At 46.2% G+C, this 21,243-nt stretch overlaps 1 protein-coding gene across 2 annotated transcripts in view; it reads left to right on the top strand.

Annotated features, from left to right (window-relative positions):
• The window catches only part of ASXL2 (ASXL transcriptional regulator 2), a 103,371-nt gene that overhangs the window by 15,674 nt on the left and 66,454 nt on the right, over positions 1-21,243 (top strand). Inside the window, exon 2 of one of the 2 annotated variants that reach the window (XM_055120765.1) lies at positions 11,954-12,036. The exons of the other annotated variant lie outside the window; for it this stretch is intronic. Within the exon in view, the coding sequence (XP_054976740.1) occupies positions 11,954-12,036 (83 nt within the window). The remainder of the gene's footprint in view (positions 1-11,953; positions 12,037-21,243) is intronic. 2 annotated transcript variants of the gene reach the window in all.

The following is a 21,243-nucleotide window of genomic DNA, read 5'->3' as shown; positions in this document are numbered from 1 at the left end:
ATCATATTCAGCAGTACTCAGGGAGTTTCTCCAGGAATTACTCCGGGTGGGGCTCAGGGGTCCATTGAAGGTCCCAGGGATCGCTCTTACTGTACTAACTCTTTGGCCCTTTAGGTATTTTTGTCTCATTTTTCTTTGAAAAGTGGACCAAGTGGAGATGAAGAAGGGAAGGCTGGCACCCAGCGCTCGGACTCTTGACGGGTGGGGAAAACACTGCTTTCTGAAAGCTTCACTTTCTCCATATAGGGCAAAGGACTTGGGCAGAGATCAAAGGAGATAGTGCCATTGTAAATCTTGTCTATTTTATGGTTTTTTTTTTTTTTTTTTGCCACATCTATTAGTACTCAGTGCTTACTCCTGCCTCTGTGTTAAAGTATCAGTCCTGGGGGTGCTGGGGATCTAACCCCGGTTGGCTGCATGCAAGCCAAGCACCCTGCCTGCTATACTGTCGTTCCAGTCTTCAAAAATATACCCAACAAAAGCAAAATACATAAAGAATGAGATTTGAGTGCATTAAAAATTGCACTCAATTTTTTTTCTGGCTGAGAAAATGCTTGTGCATGATTGAGAAGTACTGGGAGAGTAGAAAATGACACCCACAGTCCATCCAGTGGGCGCTGCCTCTGGTGCCTTAGCATATTTTCCCCATTGCCCTCCCTCCTACGTTTTGGTTTCTGGAGAGCTGTGCGGGTGTAACTGACTTGAGGACTGAGTAGTGACCTTGAGGAGCTAACACTCTTGGGCAGGGCATGGGGGAGGGGGTGCCTTGTACTTTCCCTGTGAGTTAGGGACGCGGGAGCCTAGAGTATTAGAGCTTTCCATCACTTTCAGTCAAGTTGCCTTTCTACAGTGCCTGCAGCATCCCTCCCCTCCCACCTCCCCTCCCCCTTCCTCCCTAAGCTAAGCAAGGGCAGCAAAGAAAATGTGTATTTTAATCTACCTTCCAGCTGTAGCTTTAAATAGAAATCATTGTACTTAGGGGGTGACTATTATGGTGATGGTGCTATTAATCACAGTGAGAAAACGCTGGGTTTTCTCCTAAAAGAGAGGTGCAGTTCAGGAGCTCTAAGCTGGCGTTGCTCAATTATGTCTTCTGCTTTGGATGATTTCCTTCTAGACAAAAACCGGGGTTATTCTGTCTCAGCAGAGAAGTGCATATTTCACCGTGGAGATGAGATTGAAGTAGCTATAAATGAGGAAATAAATAGTTCACTGCTGAACTTGTTCCTCCCCCTGCTTTTTATTTTGGTTTTGGGGTTTAACCAGGAGTGCTCAGGGCTTACTCATGGCTCTGTGCTCAGGGCTTAACCCCTGAAGGGCCTGCAGGAACGATATGCAGTGCCCGCGTTTTGAGCTAGAGTTGGCCACATGCTAGGCAGGCACTTTCACCTTACCTGTGAGATGTTTTCTCCCTCTGGCCCCAAAGTTGTCCAATTTCAGCACCCAAGGCAGACAAGGAGGACGGGTGTCCCTGAGGATGAAGGCAGGGCTCAGGGTCCCTGCCAGGAGTGAGCCCTGAGCATCACTAGATGTGGGATCCACCGACACCCCCCCAAAAAACAGTTGAGGGAAGAGGAGTGTGTTTGCCTGGATGGTGGGGAGGGAGGCAGAAGCTGCGAAACTGCTTCTCGAGGCAGCTTAAGGCCCTGCTTCTGCTGAGTTTAATAATTTGGTAAGATCTTAGTTTTTGTCATCGGTGGCTTTATTGCATTACAACAGATTTTGAGCACTTCATGCATTTTATGATCATTGAAATTTCTTATTAAGTCAGTTTTTCTAACTGTTCCATTAGTAATTGTGAGGGGAAAGTCGGATTTTTTGAGGCGTACAAAGGCTGATAGTATAGCTTTGAAGTTTGTCTTACTGATTTCATAGACTGTAATTATTTTCTTTGGTTTTTGGATTTGGGGCCACACGTGGTGGTACCGGGGCCTGGTCAGGGTGTGCTACTCCAGATTCTGATGGGGTCCCTCCTGGTCATGCTGGGGGGTAGTAGGGGATCGAACCTGGGTCAGCTGATGCAAGCATGTGCTCAGCCTCCAGTGCTGTTTCTCCGAGAGCAGCAGTAGAGGGTTGGGGGAGATGCACCCTCGCCTTGGTGAGGGTGTGAGTCCCCTACTTTAGGTTCTGGGTTGCTATCAGGGATGGCCTAGCAGCTCTAGAATTTGGATCCTTTTTGGTGTCTTTTGAGGCCACACTTGGTGCTTGGGCTGTTGGTGTCCAGGATCATACAGTGCTAGGACAGAACTCGGGGCTTCCCGCTTTGGGCCTCACGCACTCCAGGTGGAGGCTCCCTCTGCTGAGTTGCTGTGTGCTAGTGTTGCTTTGGAGCAGGGCACTGCCAGTGTTGCGGTCCGGGCCCTGTTCTCTCCTTGCTGCCTGCATCCAGAAGGAAAGTGTAATCTGCCAGTGTGAGCAAGAGTTGGGCAAGTTAGAAATGTTACTTGAGAAGAAACTCAATGTTCTAAGCTGCTAGAATTTTTGTGTGTGTGTGGTGCCGGGACTTGAACTTGGGGCCTCACACAATGCAGGACATTGCTGGAGTTCTAAGCTATATCCTCAACCTTGCTAGGAATATTTTCAGGAAATATTTAAGCCCCCCCCTTCATTTTTGTCAGGGATTAATTTTTTATTATTTATTTTGGTTTTGGTTTTGTACCACACCTAGTGAGGCTCATGAGTTACTCATGATTCTGTGCTCAGAATTACTCCTGGTAGTGCTTGGGAACCATGTGGGATGTCAGGGATTGAACCCGGGTCAGCAGCATGCAAGGCAAACGCCCTACCCATTGTGTTTTTGGCACAGTGGGTAGGGTGAGCATTTTGATTTTGTGTGTAGGGCCACCCCTGGCGGTGCTTGAGCCTGGCGGTGCTCAGGGAGCCACGCAGTGCAGGGGGCCAGGCCAGGCTCCAACATGCAGAGCACTGAAATGATTCTCTCTCCCTCTCTCGTTACTTATAAAGGCGCATTGTGGAAAGGTTAGGGTTAAATGGGGGTGGGGAGCAGGAAAAACTCTCGTTCTAGACGTATGCCTAGTTATCTTGCTCAAAGCTTCCTTTCTGAGTTTGAAATCTGTGGTCTTCTCGGCGAAAGGCACACCTCACACTGTCAGTCCTAAGGGAATGCTGGGAGACCACTGGCGCTCCAGCCTCCGAGCATCTCCCTGGCCCTGCACTACCCTTTTGCATAGGATTTTCCCCCATGCAGAGAACCCCTTCCCATACCCATCTCTCCTCTCTCCCTGCTGAGTAACAGCTCTCTACTATTATGTCTTTGGTTCGGGTTATTTTTTCTTTAATTTTTATTTATTTATTTATTTATTTATTTATTTATTTATTTATTTATTTATTTATTTTCTTTTTGGGTCACACCCGGCGATGCACAGGGGTTAGTCCTGGCTCTGTACTCGAGAATTACTCCTGGTGGTGCTCAGGGGACCATAAGGGATGCTGGGAATCGAACCCGGGTGGGCCACATGCAAGGCAAATGCCCTACCTGCTGTGCTATCACTCTAGTCCTGATTTGGGTTATTTTAATGCATTAAGACAGTCAGATCTGGGCCCAGGAAGATAGTGCTGAGGGTTGGGGGAGGCCCCAGGTTTGAGTCCTGGCTTGGCACAGTCCCCCCCAAAGCCTCACCAGGGTTGTGGGCCTGGGGCTTCCAGCACTGCTGGGCGCAAGCATTCCTGAGCTGAGGGTGTGTATAGCACTGGGTGTAGCACGAGGCATGGTCCCCTGAGCCTTTTCTTGGGGAACCCCCCCCCCCATAGTTGTGGAAAAAGTCAAATTGTCAGTGTAAATGATGACTTTTTTCCTGACCCATTTGTTTTCTATTTTAAACTTGCATCTACTCTTGAGATGTAGAATGTATGTATTTACTTTTCTATATTCATTTGGTTTTGATTTCATTTCAAGCAGCTTACTGAGGTGTATGCTGACTTTATCTGGTGTAGAGCTGAGTTCACTTTGGCACGTGTCTATACACCTGGGCCGCCACTAGCCCGGTCAAGGTCCGAGGCCTGGGATGTGGTGCAGTGCTCCGCGCACGCTGCATTGGATCCCTGGCATGGAGAGGGAACAGCAACACAGCAAGGGGTTGACTGCTTTTGTATTTTTCCCAAAGTTCCGTCTTTTCCATTGCAAAGCTGATAAAAATTTGTCAGCACATAGGTGTTTTGTTACTCTGCAGTCCTTTCTGTATTTGAAATATTGCTCAGTTTGTAGAGATAAACCGTTCTCTACCTTTGTCTCTATCCTTTGTATCTGTTCAGTATTGATTCTCAGCCATACTCTCTTTTCCCCTGAACTCCTGTCTCCTGTCTGCCAGGGGGTTTGAACTAGAGGATTTGTTTCTTACCAGCCTTCGGATGCCCCCGGATTTGGCTCCTCCACAGCGCTGTGGGTGGGGGGGAGGCAGAGCACAGTGGTGAAGCGTGTCCCTTGTTCGTGCGACACCCTGGGTTTGGTCCTCCCCTACCCCAGCACCACTAGGTGCGGCCCCTAAGCCTGAACTTGAAACTGTCAGATCCCCTGTGTCATTCTGGGGGTGGCTCCTAGTAACAAGCAAATAAACAGCAGGCGCCAGTGGTGCTTGCTCCAGCAGAGGGCCGGCACGCTTAGGGCCCGTGCCCGCGCCCGCCAGCACTGAGTAGTTAAAGTGAGGGAAAGGGTTTTAATTTCTCTGCACCTCAGTTGTTGCATCAGAGAAAATAGGGTTACTAGTACCTACTTTATAGATTTATTATACAGATTAAATGAGCAAGCCCTTAGTACGGGCTCAGCCACCAAAATATTAGATAATTCTGTTATTCAGATTTTGGGTGGAGGATTAAGTTTCAAGAACTGTATTTCACTTTTTTTTTTTTTTTTTTTTGCTTTTTGGGTCACACCTGATGATGCACATGGGGTTACTCCTGGCTTTGCACTCGGGAATTACTCCTGGCGGTGCTCAGGGGGACCATATGGGATGCTTGGAATCGAACCCGGATTGACCGCGTGTAAGGCAAATGCCCTACCCACTGTGCTATCGCTCTAGCCCCTGTATTTCACTTCTTGAAATAGGGAAAGCGCAGCAGCAGTCTGGTTAATCGGCTGAAAAGCCAGGAGTAGTCTGGACTAGAGTGACTTGCTAGAGCGAATTAGAATTGAGGGGTCTGTCTGAGCTTCTCTGAAGCTGGCCTTTGCTGTTGTGTCCAGTACTCAGCTGGTTTCTCTGTAGAATATATTTTCTTTTGGTTTAGAGACCACATTGGGCTGAGCTCTGGTCAGGGGTTGCTTCAGTGGTACTCAGGGCACCTTGTGGTGATAGGCAAGGCCAGCACGATACCTGAGTCCTATCTCTTGCCCTCTGTCTAGGTTTGTATGTATATAATAAATGAGTGCGGTCGTCCTCATTTCAGCCCTGGAACTTATAAACCTCCTTATATTTACACTCACCTTTTGTTCACCTTTTTTTTTTTTTTTTTTGGTTTTTGGGTCACACCCAGCGATGCACAGGGGTTACTCCTGGCTCTTCACTCAGGAATTACCCCTGGCGGTGCTCAGGGGACCATATGGGATGCTGGGATTAGAACCCGGGTCGGCCGCGTGCAAGGCAAACGCCCTACCCGCTGTGCTATTGCTCCAGCCCCATCACCGTTTTTTTATTTTAACTTTTGGGCCATACCTGGCGCTGCTCAGAAACTATTTCTGACTCAGTGCTCAGGGGAATAGTACAGTGCAGTGCTGGGGGCCTGGGTCTCCTGCATGCAAAACGTGATGTAAACCCATTGAAGTCTCTGGCTTTTTTGTTTTTTAAAGAGACATTTTTACTGTTGTTTAAAGTAAATCAGTCTTGTCACTTGTGTTTCCTAACTGCGTTTGTCAACCATCATGTAGGGTAGACATTACGGGTAGTAAATGAACCAGACACGTAGCCCAGCCCAAATGGAGCTTACGTGCCAGTGGACAAGAGAGATGATCAAATGCCATGCAGTGGGCTAACACTCTGGAGGGTCCTGTTGTAGAAGCCATTGAAACATGGAGCATGAGAGTGTCCGGAGAGAGAACTGGAGACCCAACAGGGGTGCTGGGGGAGGTCTCGTACAGTATTGTGCAGCATGGAAAGCTGCTGGTGACCAGCTGGAAGGAAGCAGAAGAGCAGGGGACACAGAAGCGGAAGAGGGGCACTACTTGGCACAGAGGGCGTGACCCAGAGGTCCTGCCTGCGAGCCACTCGGGGCTTACCCCTGGTACTCGTCCACTCACCGTCAGTCTGTCCAGCCCCAATCTTTGTGTTACTGTCTGTCCACTGTGTGTCACTGTGTCCTGTGGCCTGTGATTGCCATCCAGTTTTGTGAGTGGCACACAGCAGACGGGGCACACGTTGTTTAGCTCCTACTGCTACCTCTGTTTGAGCCAATTGGGCTTCTTTCCGCTGACCTTTTAATTAGTTATGGATCTCCTTTTGCCAGCCTAGTGGCTTTTATGGGTCTCTTTGGGCCACACGGGCAGTGCTTGAGGTTCATTCCTGGCTCTGACCAGAGATGACTTCTGTCAGAGCTCAGGGGACCATATGGAAAGCTGGGAATTGAACTCGGGTCAGCCACATGCAAGGCAAGTGCACCATACCCACTGTATTACTTCCCTGGCCCTGTAATTTGTATATATTATATATATATAATTGTCTGGATTGGGGCTGGAATGATAGTACAGGGGGTAGGGTTGTTGCCATGCACATAGTTGACCCTGGGCCAATCTCTGGCATCCCATATCATTCCCTGAGCACCACTAGGAGTAATTCCTGAGTGTAGAGCCAGGAGTAACCCCTGGGCATCTTTGGATGTGGACCCAAAACAAAACAAGTCTGGTTTATATAAAGATCCGGTTCTACCTTATCTGTTTAGGTGGAATGAACTCATGTTTGCAGTAATTGAGATACTTAGGTTAGAATCAAACTTGGCTCTTCCTGAATTCTTGAGTACTCAAAGAATACTTTTTTTTTTTTTTTACCTACACTTGGCAATGCTGGTTCTGCACCTGGTGGTGTCTGGGGGACTCTATGGGATGCCAGGGATCTAAGCCAAGATCTAAGAGTGCAAGGCAGTGCCCTAACCCTGTGCTCTCTCCAGCCCAGCAATTTTCAATTCATTTTTAAAATTTAAACCATTTTTGTAGATGTGAAAATCTACAAATAAAGATATATCATTTATCACACTTTATTTCTGCGTGCTGTTGATTTTAATTCTTGGTTTGTATTCAGTGTCATGAAATAGACTCAAGCTTTTGCAGTTCTGACTGCCAATGCAGTATTTAGTTTGTTAAACACTGCCCTCTTGTGGTTATTGTAAAACTGCTCTTTTTTCCTCACACTAAATTTATGGTAATGTGTAATTGAAGAGTGAAAAGCTTGTTTTGGAACAATGTAATAATGCTAATGTAATCAGTAATTTGAATATGAAAGTGGTTTTGCTTGAAAAGACATTTTATTATCGGTTATGTGGACATATTTTTATTCTCTTCATTTTCCTTTTAGGTTTTTCTCCCATCAGGTACTAACCAGGTTTAACCTTGCTTAGCTTCCAGTATCAGACATGATCAGGCGTGTTAAGGGGGTGTACCCATGAAGAGTGGTCTTAGGTTTTGGTGGTGTGCCTGAATATTTTTCACGCTGCACATTTCCTAATGAAAAATAAAGGAACATAATACAGATTTTTTTAAAATGGAAAAAATGAACTGTTGATGGGAAGGGATATTACCCTTAAATGTAGATATGCTAAAAGTCCAGTTAGTAGTTGTGATCCATGGGATTGAGGAGAATCTCCTTGAAATGAAAACAGTAATGAGATTGAGAAGAACAAACTGGAAAACGTTTTTGTAACAAATGCCCCAGTGGGAGCTTTTGGGGTTTGTTTTTATCTTTGGGTCACACCAGGCAGTGCTCAGGGTTTATTACTGGCTCTGTGCCCGTGGATCCCTCCTGCTGGAGCTTGGGGGACTGTATGTGGTGCCAGGGATCAGACCTTTGTTGGCTGTGCAAGGCCAGTGCCCTTTCCTCTCTGTGGCTCCGGCGCCGTGACAGTGGGAGTGCTCATCTACCAAATAGGGGGGCGGTGTTACAGCAGCCGGGGCGCTGGCCTTGCATGTGGCCAGGCCAGGCTGCATCCTCGGTACCCCGTCTAGCCCCCAAGCACCACCAGGAATGATCCCCGAGCTCAGAGTGAGGGGTAAGCTTGGAGCACAGCCTGGTGTGGCCCCAAAACAAAAACACAAAAACTGGGACTGGGTCTGGTCCGGGACTGAGTGTTGAGAGTGCTTGCCTTTCATGCGTGAGGCTGTGGTTATAGCCTTGGTGTTGCAGGAATAAAAAGAGCTCCTACAAATGATATAAATGTAAATGCTCATCTAGTGGACAGTGGTGATATGACGAAAATAGTACGTGATGCATTAAAATAGTAAGCAAATACATTAAAATTCATGGTATTCTGAATATTGCTAATGCTACTTCAGACAAATGTAAAACCATCTCTTGGAGCGTTACTTGGTAATCAATTTCTGAAAATGTGTGACTAGAAGGACAGAATCCAGCTCTTCCTCCTTTTTTCTTTGTGAACTTTATACATTGGGTAATCTTTCTCTTTGGAAGCACTCTGTTTATGAATGAATAAGGAATGAAAAACTAGCACCATTTATCATCAAGTCAGTAAGTCTCAGATCATCAGTGTCCACTAAATAATTCAGTTAGCTGCTGACGGGAAACTTGATATGCTCTGCCCATGTGCCTGGCGTGTCTTTCTTATCCAGTGAGTTTGCGCATTTTTACCCTGTGAGACAGGCAGTGGCTCCTGCCGCTGGCCTGTAGACTGCTGCAAGTCTGCCAGGGGGAAGGGTTAAGACTGATGTAGACAAACAAAAACCTAAGGTCTCGCTTGGTTGTGCATCACACGTGGTGGCGCTTAGTGGCTACTCCTGGTGGAGTTTGGGGACAGTGCCGGGGAGCAAACCTATGGTGTCCAGATACAGAGCTCAGCCCTTTGAGCCATTTCCCTGGCCCCCCCAATCCAGTTTTCTGTAGGAATCTTCTCTTTTAATTTTTTTTTTTTTTCAAAAGATTTTGGTTTGTTTTTGGATGACACCTGGCACTGCTCAGGGCTTATTCCTGGCTCTGCACTCGGGGATCACTTCTGGCTGACTTGGGGGGTACTGGGGATCAAACCTGTGTTGGCCACATACAAGGCAGACACCCCACCAGCTGTACTATCACTCTGGCGCCCACCCCGCCTTAACAGTTGGAGAGCTAGGACAGCGGCCAGGTTGCTTGCTTCGTCTGCAGCTGACCCAGGCTCAATCCGTGGCATCCCATTGTGATCCTTGGAGCATGGCCAGGAGTCACCCCTGAACACAGCCAGGTGTGCCCTCCCCTAAACAGAACCCCCCAAATTTTGCTCCTGTGGCTTATGTAACATGTTACAGTAGCATAGTACCATGAATGTTTGGTTTGTTTTTGTTTGCTGTGCTGTGCTCTGCTCGGGGGTTAGTCCTGGCTCTGTGCCCTGGGATCACACCTAGCAGGGCTTAGGTGACCATACGGGGTCCCAGGGATCAAGCCCGGGTCGGTTGCATACAAGGCATATGCCTACCTGCTGTACTGTCAGTTGCGGTCCCAACATTTGTGGGTTTTGATGCACATAGTTGCTGTACCTTCACCGTCACTAAAGTGCCGAAGACCCTCGCTTGTGTCCTTACGTTATTTCTTCTCCCTCTCTTCTTTCTCCCACTGCTTGGCAATGAATGGACCTTCAGTTCAATAAAGATTTAATAAGTTAATTTTTTTTTCTTTTTTGGGTCACACCTGGCGATGCACAGGAGTTAGTTACTTCTGGCTCTGCACTCAGGAATTACTCCTGGCAGTGATCTGGGGACCATATGGAATGCTGGGGATCGAACCTGGGTCGACTGCGTGCTAGGCAAATGCCCTACCCACTTGCTATTGCTCCAGCCCCATTAAGTTAAAATTTCAGCTCCTAAGTTTGAGCTGCTGATGGAACATTTACGGTTGTAGAATTAATGTTGTTATGTAGAGGATGTCGCACTGCTTTCCTGTGTGTGCGAAGACGTGGGGGATATTCAGGGAGAGTTAGTGGGAGGGAAAACATTGGGGGCCTTGGGATGGCTCAGTGGCTTGAGTACATTCAATTTCATTCCTCTCAGTTTACCAACCAAACCGTTGCAGACCCCTTAGCAGCCATTCTACATGCTCCCCCTAGTGGCTAATTTGAAAATTCGATAATGTATTTAAAACTGGGTGCCCCTTGATTATCTGTAGAATTAAGTGGCATCGTTTCTTTTAGCTGTTTGTTTCGAAAGTTCCCTGACATTTTCTGATGCCTAGAGACCCTCCTTTTTAAAAATTGTTCTTTAGCAGGATCACATGTGCTTTTTTTTTTTTTTTTTTTGCTTTTTGGGTCACATCTGGTGATGCACGGGGTCTCAGGAATTACTCCTGGCAGTGCTCGGGGGACCGTGTGGAATGCTGGGAATCGAACCTGGGTTGGCTGCATGCAAGGCAAATGCCCTATCTGCTGTACTATGGCTCCAGCCCCCTCAACTGTGCTTTATTTTGGGGGGAGGGGGGGTCGACATCTGGTGGTGCTCTGAGGACCTGTGAGTGGTGGTGCTGTGGGTTTTGCCTGGGTTGTTTGCGTGCAAAGCAAGTGCCCTGCTCTGACCTGTGCTTTTTGTTTCTCTGTGTGGCTGCACATTTCTACATTTTGCTCTGCCTTAGGGACTAAACAGCAAGGTGTGGTAGAGAAAGAACATGAGCCTGTGGGGTGCCCTCCACACTCTGGGGACCGGAGTTTCCTTCTTGGAATTTCAGGTCTCTGCCCAGCCTCTGCAGGTGTCAACACTTCATCATTGCTGCCACTGTTGCCTTTGACCTGCTTTGGGGAGGGGGCCAGTCCCCAGAGGCTCCCCCACCCCCCATGTTTATTGTTTCTCAGACCAAAGAAGAGAGCTGTTTTCTGCTTGTACAGTTTGGAATTTCAGCTTTGAATCTAGGCTGGTTGGTGCAGAGGAAGGAGAGCAGAGAGCTCATTGGTGCAGAGGGAGGAGAGCAGAGAGCTCTGGTGCTGGTCTCCTGCCCCAAGGCGCTTGGTCCCATTTATTTGTTTATGGGCTACACCCAGCGATGCATAGGGCTTATTCCTGGCTCTGTGTTCAGGAATTACTCCCCCTTTTTTTTGGGGGGGGGAATGTTGTCATCACACCCAAAGACACGCAGGGGTTTCTCCTGGTTCTGCACTCAGGAATTGCTGTTGGTAGTGCTCGGAGGACCGTATGGGATGCCAGGGATTGAACCTGGGTCTGCCGCATGCAAGGCAAAGACCCTACCTGCTGTACTATCGCTCCTGTACCCATTTAAAAGCCCTATGATAGTTGCTCTAGGCATTCTGTCCAGCTTTTTAATGTTTTCTTTACTGCAAGAGACAAGATGATTTATGCTTCCTTTCTCTTTGCCTGAACCAGAACGCAGATTATATCTTGATTTTATTATAATCATTTTGTTCATTTGTCTTGGTCAAACATGTATTTGAGCATCTATGCTTTACTAGACTTTGCTGGAAATGTAAAGTCAGTTCTGAAGATGCTTATGATGGGTGCACAGGCAGACATTTTTGCTGGGGTGGGGGCCAAAAGGAAGCATTCTTGCACGGCATACATCCAGGAGTGATCGAGCTGTATTCCATCTCACCTTTCTGGTCCATTTCTGCTTCAGGGTTTGATTATTGTGAGGAGAGAGGACCCTACTTATAGCCCATTAATTTTGCAGTTTCGTTGTTGCAAAAGGGAAGAAAAAATCTCTGAATATACATGTGCTAGATAAAATTATTAATACATAGGTATAATAAGAACAAAATACACACGAACTTAAAGTAAGAAAAAGTAATATCTTATTATATACTTGTTTCTCAGGTCTTAGAAAAATACCCCAATACACCCATGAGTCATAAAGAAATTCTTCAAGTTATCCAGAGAGAAGGACTAAAAGAAATCAGGTGAGTTATGTAAATATTGTTAGTAGTACTTATAATGCTTGATCAAATTATTTTATAGTAGTGTGGTGGTGGTATATTTTAGTCCTAAAGATTATTTATAGTAACTTTTGGAGCTTTTTGTCATGGCTTAATTATAAAAACCAAAAGAAAGTTTAAATCAATTCTTAGTAAGAAATGTAGCTGCCTTCAAACCCATGCACTTTAATTCTTAGGAAGGCCTGGAGCCATCTTCAAGCCTTCATCTATCAATTCAGGCTTTTATTGAGCTTGGTTATTAAAGATAAAAAAATATCCCAGGAGGAAAGAACCTTGAATGAAAAGAATAAAATGGGGAACACATACAGTGGTATAGATCCAGCGAATAGTTGTACTTTGTTCAGGTATGACAGCCTGGGCCCAGCTAGCACAGGTACAAAGATAAAATGCACTTGATTTTTAAGAGCCTCACTTCCCTCAGTAGCATGTGATATCCCTGCTCAGAATGAAGACCTGTCAGAGAGAAATGCGCACGTTTGGTTAAACCTAAATAGAAATTGGAGAGTATCTATTTTCGTTTTGTTTTTTGTTTTTTGGGTCACACCTGGCGATGCACAGGGGTTATTCCTGACTCTGCACTCAGGAATTAGTCCTGGCGGTGCTCAGGGGACCTTATGGGATGCTGGGAATCGAACCCGGGTCAGCTTTGTGCAAGGCAAATGCCCTACCCGCTGTGCTATCACTCCAGCCCCTGGAGAGTATCTCTTTTCATTTAGGTAGGAAATTATTGCAGTGTTAGTTCACAATTGGTAGGGGTCCCCTTGTGTGACACTTGAGGGAAAGATGTAGAATTGTGGGTGTTGCAGTGACTAGGAAGAGAGAGCACTATGGTATCTTGTGGCGGTTCCCAGGGATGCTGGATGGACAGTCCTTGCATTAAGGGCTCCACTCAGGTGCTCGGGAATTAAGTTGGAATTTTTTTGTTTATTTATTTATTTACTTATTTTGCTTTTTGGGTCACACCTGGCGATGCACAGGGGTTAGTCCTGGCTTTGCACTCAGGAATTACTCCTGGCAGTGCTCAGGGGACCATATGGGATGCTGGGATTCGAACCCGGGTTGGCCTCGTGCAAGGCAAACGCCCTACCTACTATGCTATCGCTCCAGCCCCGGGTTGGAATTTCTTTGGAGAGGAGATGGGGGGTTGGGCTATACCCTTGATGCTGAGGAGTTATCCTGGCTCTGCATTCAGGAATTAACTCCTTGTGGTACTCGGGGGGCCACATAGGATGCCAGGGATTGAACCTGGGTCAGCTGCATACAAGGCAAATGCCCTGCCTGCTGTACTATCTCTCCCATCCCATTTCATAGATTTTAATTCTCATTTTTATTAATAGGAAATTCAATTTGAGATTTTTTTCCCAGTTGGCCCTTCTTGGTAAAAATGAAGCAATTAATTATAAATTGCTGTATCTTATATATAATTGGATGTCTCAGAAAAAAATGTATGAACATTTATAAGATTTTTTAATCTTACAAAAATTAAATATATAAATTATTGACCTTCAAACATTTTTGTAAATTATTTTTAAAATGCTAATTGATAAATGATTTGAATTGTACAGTGGCCGTTTAAGTATAAATTATACAAAGGTTGCTGGAGAAAATATGACAAAACAGTGACTGCTGTTTTGTCAGCTCCACAGGACTAGCAGTTTCCGCATCTCTTTAGCATTTTTTTTTTTTTTAACCCAGCTGTCTAGAGCCTCCTCCGTTTTGGGTGCCAGGGAGGGGTGTGGGCCACTTCAGGCGGTGCTCAGGGCTTACTGCTGGCTCTGCGTACAGGGGTCACTCTTGACAGTGCTCATGGGACCAGGTGGAAGCCAGGGCTCTCAGACAGGTTGGCTTCAGTCTGGGGTTGAAGTTAAGGCAGGTACTTTGCCTCCTGTACTGGCCATTTCTTCGGCTCACGGGAGCTCTTTTTTTCCCCCCCTTCTCTATACTTTTCTTCTCACCTTATTTCTTTATTATTAATTAATTTATTTGATGGAGTGGGGGCAGGGGCACCTGGTGGTGCTCAGGGCTTACCTCTGGCTTAGTGCTCAGGATCATTCCTGTGGGTGCTCAGGGGATCACGCATGGTGTCAGGGATTGAACTGGTACAATGTTAAGGTACAGTGTTGTACCTTAACCCCTGTACTATCTCTTCGGTCTTCACTTCATTTTCTTAACTCATGTTCTTCTCTCCAAGATAAGTGTAGTTTTGTCTCTTTCACGGGTTTGAATGTCGAGAAAGTGCGTGCGTGCGTGTGTTCCCTAGTATGCAGCAAAGCAACTTTCACTGTGGACTGGCTGACCCTTTAGCAAGGAATAGGCTTTCTTTGGGTTGGAGAATGTTTTCGGAAACCTTTAACTGAGTTGACTTTTCTGTCTAGATCACATTTCCTGTTTTAGTCTGACGTTGTTCCCTGTTCTTTCTTCATAGCACCTAAGTTTTGGAATCATGCATTTGTGAGATCTGAAATCCTATAACTTTTCTATCGCTCCCTTTGAGCTAGCTCCCCAAGGACACCTTGTGCTTGCAAAACAAGTGTTGAAAGCCCACTTGATAACGAGTATGTGCAGTATCAGTGGTTTGCAGTGCCTCTTCAGATGCACTTGGAGATAGTTCTCTTGCTGTTACGAAGTCAAATGGTAGTCTCAGGAAGTTTATCGATAGCTTGCAGAATAAAATAGAACCGGTGCTTCTTGAAAGACGTGAGGCTGCTGAATTATTTCCTTTGTCCAGCCCTCACTCAGTCCTTCAACTCTCTTTTTCCGTTGTGATCCAGGATGTAGCTCAGCACTGTAGCACTCTCCTAGCAGGAGCGAAGCCCCCTAAGTTCAGCTTCTGCCACCACGAAAATAAACAGCTTTCTCCCCACCCCCATGTTTATTTATATTCTGCGTTCTTCCACCCTATTTTGAATAATTTAATTTTGACTACTTTGTACCATATTGTTTCATTTAAAGGTGCATTTGCCTAGAAATAGCCCTCATGACCACTTAAGATAAATGTGGTATATAGAGTCAGTGGAATATGACTCAGCCTCAGGAAAGAATGAAACTCGGATGTTCTTCATGGTTGGTCAAGCCTTAAAAACTTCCATAAGAGGCTGGAGAGATAATTCAGCTTGCTTGCCTTGCTTGCGGCTGACCCAGGTTCATTTCCCAGCATCTCATCTGGTCCCCTCAACCCTAGGAGTGATTCCTGAGTACACACATAGCCAGGAGTAACTGTTGAGCATCGCCATGTGTGCACAGGAAAAAACAAAAAAGATGAAAACTTTCATAAGCTGGGCCTGAGAGCTCGTCCAAGGGGTAAAGTGCATGCCTGGCATGCAGCCGACCCCTCGCAGCGCTGAATACTGTCAGGGGTAGTCAAGCCTCCCCCTCCGCCACCCCGGGTTTACATAAGCCAACACCAAAGGACGAGTATTACACATTGTAGTTTTGTGGGGTGCTTAGACCGGAACCCAGGAGGAGAGGATGTAGAAGAGGGGGTTGTAGTGGAGAACAGAGTTTCTCAGGACAGAATTGCTTTGAGATAATGATAAACTTCTGGACATGGATAGTGGCAATGTTGTTTACGTCGTGTTTGTGTTTAATGCCACTTAGATTTGCACTTAGAAATGACTGAAATGCCAACTTGCCTATTTCATGTAATTTGCCACAACTAACCAACAAAAAAAAGTGTTTAAAATGAGGTAATTGATACTCATTTGAGAAAGATTGAGTACCCACCCATCCCTTTACCAAGGAAGCTGAAGGCGGACATGTGTCCCCCACATGCCTCCCATGTGTGAGACCTGGTTGGTCCCTGGCACTGCCCCCCACAAATTCAAGTCTTTGATTGGTAAGTCTGATATCAGGGTAGTCTCAGGATTGGTAATTGTTGATGTGGTTCCTCTTGAGAATTTTCCTAGATTTTTTTCTTTTTTGACATACAGCGAATTGTGACTTCCATATTTTATGCTCTGGGTTTGTAGTGGTTGTTGGTCCCTGGAGCAGGGCTGGATGGCCTTTGTTCTGCCAGTGGCGTGTGGACATCTGTAACACCCCCATATGTGTGCAGTCCAGGCAGAGGGGCTGTGAGTTGTTGGTGAGAGCATTTGTGTCTGTCCGTCACGGACCAGGGCCAGACCCCGGGATTTCATGGACTTCAGAGGGCCCGATATTTCCCACCCCTGCTCCAGAGAACAATAATTTAATTTCTGTTTTTCAAAATAAGCAGCCCCCTAACTGCACTGAGTCCGTGATCTTTCCTCTGTAGTTGCTGCTTCAGTCATCATTTTCACCTCAGTCAGAGCTTCTGTTCTGAGCCTGTGTCTCTCGACCAAGCTGAGCCTTTGCGACTTGAGCCGTGCTTGGTTTACTGAGCCTTTGCGCTGCTCCTTGGGAGCGTCCTCATGTGCACACCTTAGAAATGAACCCTGGCCTTGGGAGGGATTTAAGGGGTTCCCGTCCCCAATTCTCTCTTTGGAATTTGCCCCACCTGCTCTCCCAGACATACAGTACTCATTTTTTGTTTTCTGATCAGAAAGACAGGATTTCACTTGCTTCTTGTGTGTGCCCTACAGTATTTCATCACCTTTATTGTAAGTGCCTGTCAGAGTGGTGAGAGAAAAGACAGAAAATTCATTCTACAAGGGGTTTGCCAACTGTTATAAGTTTGAGAGCTTAGTTCTCTTTATTTGATTAACTGCATTTTTCTGGGATGCGCAAGCTTAACTATCACGGCCTGATCATTTTTGGGAAGTATTTGTAACTCTTCCCAAACGTCTACACTTCTGGTTTATAGGAAGCATATAAGGAAAGGATACAGGTTAAGATTTAACCAAGGGTAGCACATAGTGGGCAGAGTCCAAGTTAAACTTCTAGAACTTTCAGCTATCTCCCCAGGAATGGAGGACAGTGTTAATTGTCAACACTACCATGTGACAGTGGACACTGAATATTGCCTAATAAAAAGCTCACTTGAGTCTTGGTGTTTAGAGTATATAGGCCACCTCCTCCCCCTCCCCCACTCCCAACTTCTTTCATTTTGAGTCTTAGTTGGTTGCTTTTAAAAAAGTTTACATAACATGAAATTCACCATTTTAAAACATATACTTAGTGATTTTAGTGAGATCCATTCACCCCAAATCTTTTTCTTTTCTTTTTTTTTTTTTTTTTTGGGGGGGGTCACACCTGGCTCTGCACTCAGGAATTACCCCTGGCCGTGCTCAGGGGACCATATGGGATGCTGGGATTTGAACCCAGGTCGGCCGCGTGCAAGGCAAGCGCCCTACCCGCTGTGCTATCTCTCCAGCCCCCCACCCCAAATCTTTTTCTATCATTCCCCGAAGAAACTCCCCATTGGTTGCTCTGACTCCTCTTCCTCGGGCTCCTCTCCAACAGCCCCAGAGGACTCTCGAGGGCCTTGGTGTCTCCTGGGATTTGCTGCTTCTGACGGGACTGTGTCATGTTTTCTTTCGTCATTTAGTTTAATAATCTGAAATTTCAATCTTGATGAAATTTGCCACATTTGTTTCATCTGCCAGATTTGCCAGATTGTTATTCTTTTATTTGCCAGATTGTTATTCTTTTATTGCTGGACATCACTCTTTTGGATGCATAGACCACATTTTGTGGATTCATTTAACCATTGGTGGGCATTGGGTTGTTTTGACTTTTTGGACCCTGATGAGCAATAAGTTTCTCAGTGGGAGGTTGCTTACTTGGGGGTCAGTGGGCAGATTTGGACCATACATGGCTATGATCAGGGGTTACTCCTTGCTCTATGCTCAGGTTGTTTGTGGGAGACCATATGCTATGCTAGGGATTGAACTGGGATTGGCCACCGGCCAGGCAAAGCACCTTATCCTTCATACCATCTCCCTGGCCTTAGCTTGCCATGTTCACTCTTGTCCATAATTTTTGAGTTGTAACTAGCCAGAGGAAGAGGTACCACTGTGGGGCTGCTCTGTCTTCAGCTTCTGGGCTCCTCGTGCCTGTTTGTTTGGGACTGTCACAGCTGGTACAGGGGTTCAGAGGCTCTGTCGTACTCCGTGCTTGGGGTTCAGCTAGCGGACCCTGTGTGTTGGGGCTCTAGCTGGCTTCCTGCGGCAAAGCTCCCCCCTTGTTCTCTCTGCGGCCCCTCGTCAGTTCCACGTCTTGAAACTGATGGAGCTTTCCTTTCCTGGAACTCACTTGTGCTTAACCCAAAAATCTCAGTTCAGAGTAATAGTCCCTTCTTTCGAACACAGAATAGAATTTTCCATCTTGGAGTAGCCTCTGGCTTCTAGTCAAGTTCACGTAGCTGGAAGGAGGTCACCACCAGTTTTCTGGGTAGATTGTTGAACACGGTGTTTTATGAGTAGGTGTCGGGCGCCTCGGTGTTGATGATTGCCGTTTTCGGAGCTTGATTTTTCCACCTGATAAGTTAGTGGCTGGGAACAAAACACAACAAACCAGTGTGAATCTATTAGCATAATTAAGTGTTTTGAGCCTTGTTCTGTCCAGATGTGTAGTTCCATTCTTGAAGGGAAATACTAGGCCTTGAAACATTTCCCCTGATGAAATGTCTGGTACATTAAATTTCTTGTGGGCATTCACACCTGGTAGTTGTCAGGAGCCACTGCCAGCAGCGCTGGGGGGACTGTGCGGTGCTGGGGACCAGCCTGGGGGCTCTGACATGAAAAGCAAGTGCTCTCTCTTCTCGAGCCATGTCCCTCCCCCGGACTTCCACCTTAGAGGAATAATGGCTTCCAGAGAATGGGCCGCAGCCGTCAGGCCTGATGGGGTGCGAGACGGACGGGCATGTTTTCAGCGGGCAGGTAGGCTGTGGCTGTGGGGTGGATCTGGGGACCATCAGCAGAGCGGGGAGAACAGGCACGTGAGACGCGGGTTTCAGACGGAAGGACAGGACTGGCCGAGGAGTGTTGAAAGAGGAGGGAAGTGGAGTCCTGGCCTCCCGGTGGAGTGATTAAGAAGGTAGCAGTGAGGTGGAGCAGTAGGATCAGGTATTGTCAAAGATTAATAATAATTGGGGAGTTGATAAGTAAATAATTCCTGATGTTATCGACTCAAAATGCATCTTTTTCCTTTTGTTTAATATAATTTCATACATAAGTAAAGCTTAGGAGCTTGATACTAAAGACACTTAAAAACACAGATCTTTGCTTTTGGAAAGCAAAAATGACAGCATAAATGACAGAGTTAATAAATCCTTGTAGAGATCAAAAGCTTTCTTCAGATTTTTGTTTGGTTTTGTTGGGTTTGGGGCCACGCCTGACAATGCCCGGGGTTACACCTGGCTCTGTACTCAGAAGTTACTCTTGATGGTGCTCTTGGTGGTACTCTTTGACAATACCTCCAGTCCCTTACCTCAGAGTTCTGAAGTAATTCTCAGGTATTTTAGTTCTTCAGTATTTGACTTTGTATCTTAAGAGATGAGATTTTTTTTAAAAAAAATTGTATGCAATTTTGAAATGTATAATTTATTATGAAAAATGGAGCAATTAAAGCTGGAGAGATTATGGTGGGTAGGTCCCTGGGTGCCTCGAACATGGCCAGTCGTAGTTTTATCCCTGGCAGGGCGTATGGGTCCCTGAACACAATGCGGCCCACCCTCCCGAACAGGTATAATTAAAGTTAGCATATGCCTGGCCTCCAGCAGGGAGAGTGCGTAGGCCCCGTATTTGTGGACGTTGAGAGCACTTTGCTGACTCCTTTCTCCGCTGTCACCCACTGTCCTGCCTCCCTTCGTCTTTCACATGGTGGCTTTCCCCTCCATTGGCATGGCCGCCGTTCGTATTTACACCTGTGCTTTTTGTTAAGTTTTGCTTTTCCACCGGAGTCTACCAGGCGTTGCTTGGACACCCAGGGGGCCAGGCGTGGCCATGCTCAGCCAGCTGTGTGGGCCTGACAGGGATGCCCCGACCAGCGGGCCTTTCCAGTGCACTTCCCTAGCATGACACGGCCCTTCTAGAGAAGCCTGCCACACCCTTGAGTACTTTCTCCAACCCTCTGTGTGTTTTCATTCTTTCTATAAGCTGTGTCCTCTCAGCAATTTCTGTTAATAGGGAATTCGGAAGAAGATGCATTGTGAAAGCAGGTAACAGGAAAGTATTTCTGAGGCCATACTTCTCTAGTCTTGCTGTGTCTTGCAGGGGTGAGTAGAAGAGGGTTCGTATTCATGAGTTTATCATCCTGAGTTGAGTTCTTTCTGAATTACATCTCCCTAAGTGGTCCTAGGAGTTCATGATATAAAATAATTAGCAATTTTGGTGCACAAGTCAGAATCTTTCATATCACAGATTGTTATAGGTGAATAAGTTCTATAGCTAATAAATATTACCAGTTGCCTTATTTATTAATTAGATTAATTATTGTTGCCTTTAAAATTTAAGAGGCATTGAAAGGCATTAGTTTTAGTGTTTTTTTATGTGTGTATTTTAATTTTACCCTTTTAGTGGGTATGGTGCATATCTAAATCTGGCAGGAATTGAGGGAGGCTCCCCCAACCTGGATACTGGGGGCTCCTGGTAATATTTGGGGGACCATGTGGTACTGGGAGTCAAACCCTGGGCCTCTCACATGCCAGACAAATGCTCTGCTACAGAGCCCCATTCCTGGCTCAAGATTTTAGTTCTTTATGGAAAAAGATCTGGGGGGTGGGGGGGAAGACAAAATGCTAGTTTTGTGCACTGGTAGATTTGAGGCCCGGCAGATAATTGGACAGGAGTCTCTTGCATGAAAGTTTAGTTACAACACAACATAATACCTCTGAATAGCGATCCCCCACCACCTGGTAATTTCTTTCATTCCTTAGTCTCTTCTCCACATACCTCTCCATTTCAAAGCCAGAGGTTTGTTGTCAAATGGTACAGCTGAAAAAGATACTAAGGATATTACAATTACATATCATTAAAAAAATTGTTTTCTTATTTTGGACCACACCCAGCAGTGCTCTAGGCTTACTCCTGGCTCTGCACGCAGGGATCACTCCCGGCAGAATTGGGGACCATATGGGGTGTCAGGGATCAAACTCTGGTTGGCTCTGTGCTAGGCTAGAACCCTACCTGCTATACTATCGCCCTGGTCCCTACATCTTTTATTATTATTATCTTTTTGCATCACATCTGGCTTGCTTAGGGGTTACTTCTGGCCGTGTATGGGGGGGACCTGGGATATCAGAGATCAAACCCG

This window comes from Sorex araneus, chromosome X, assembly GCF_027595985.1.
Source record: "Sorex araneus isolate mSorAra2 chromosome X, mSorAra2.pri, whole genome shotgun sequence".
Taxonomy (NCBI): domain Eukaryota; kingdom Metazoa; phylum Chordata; class Mammalia; order Eulipotyphla; family Soricidae; genus Sorex; species Sorex araneus.
This window is presented reverse-complemented; position numbering and strand designations above follow the sequence as displayed.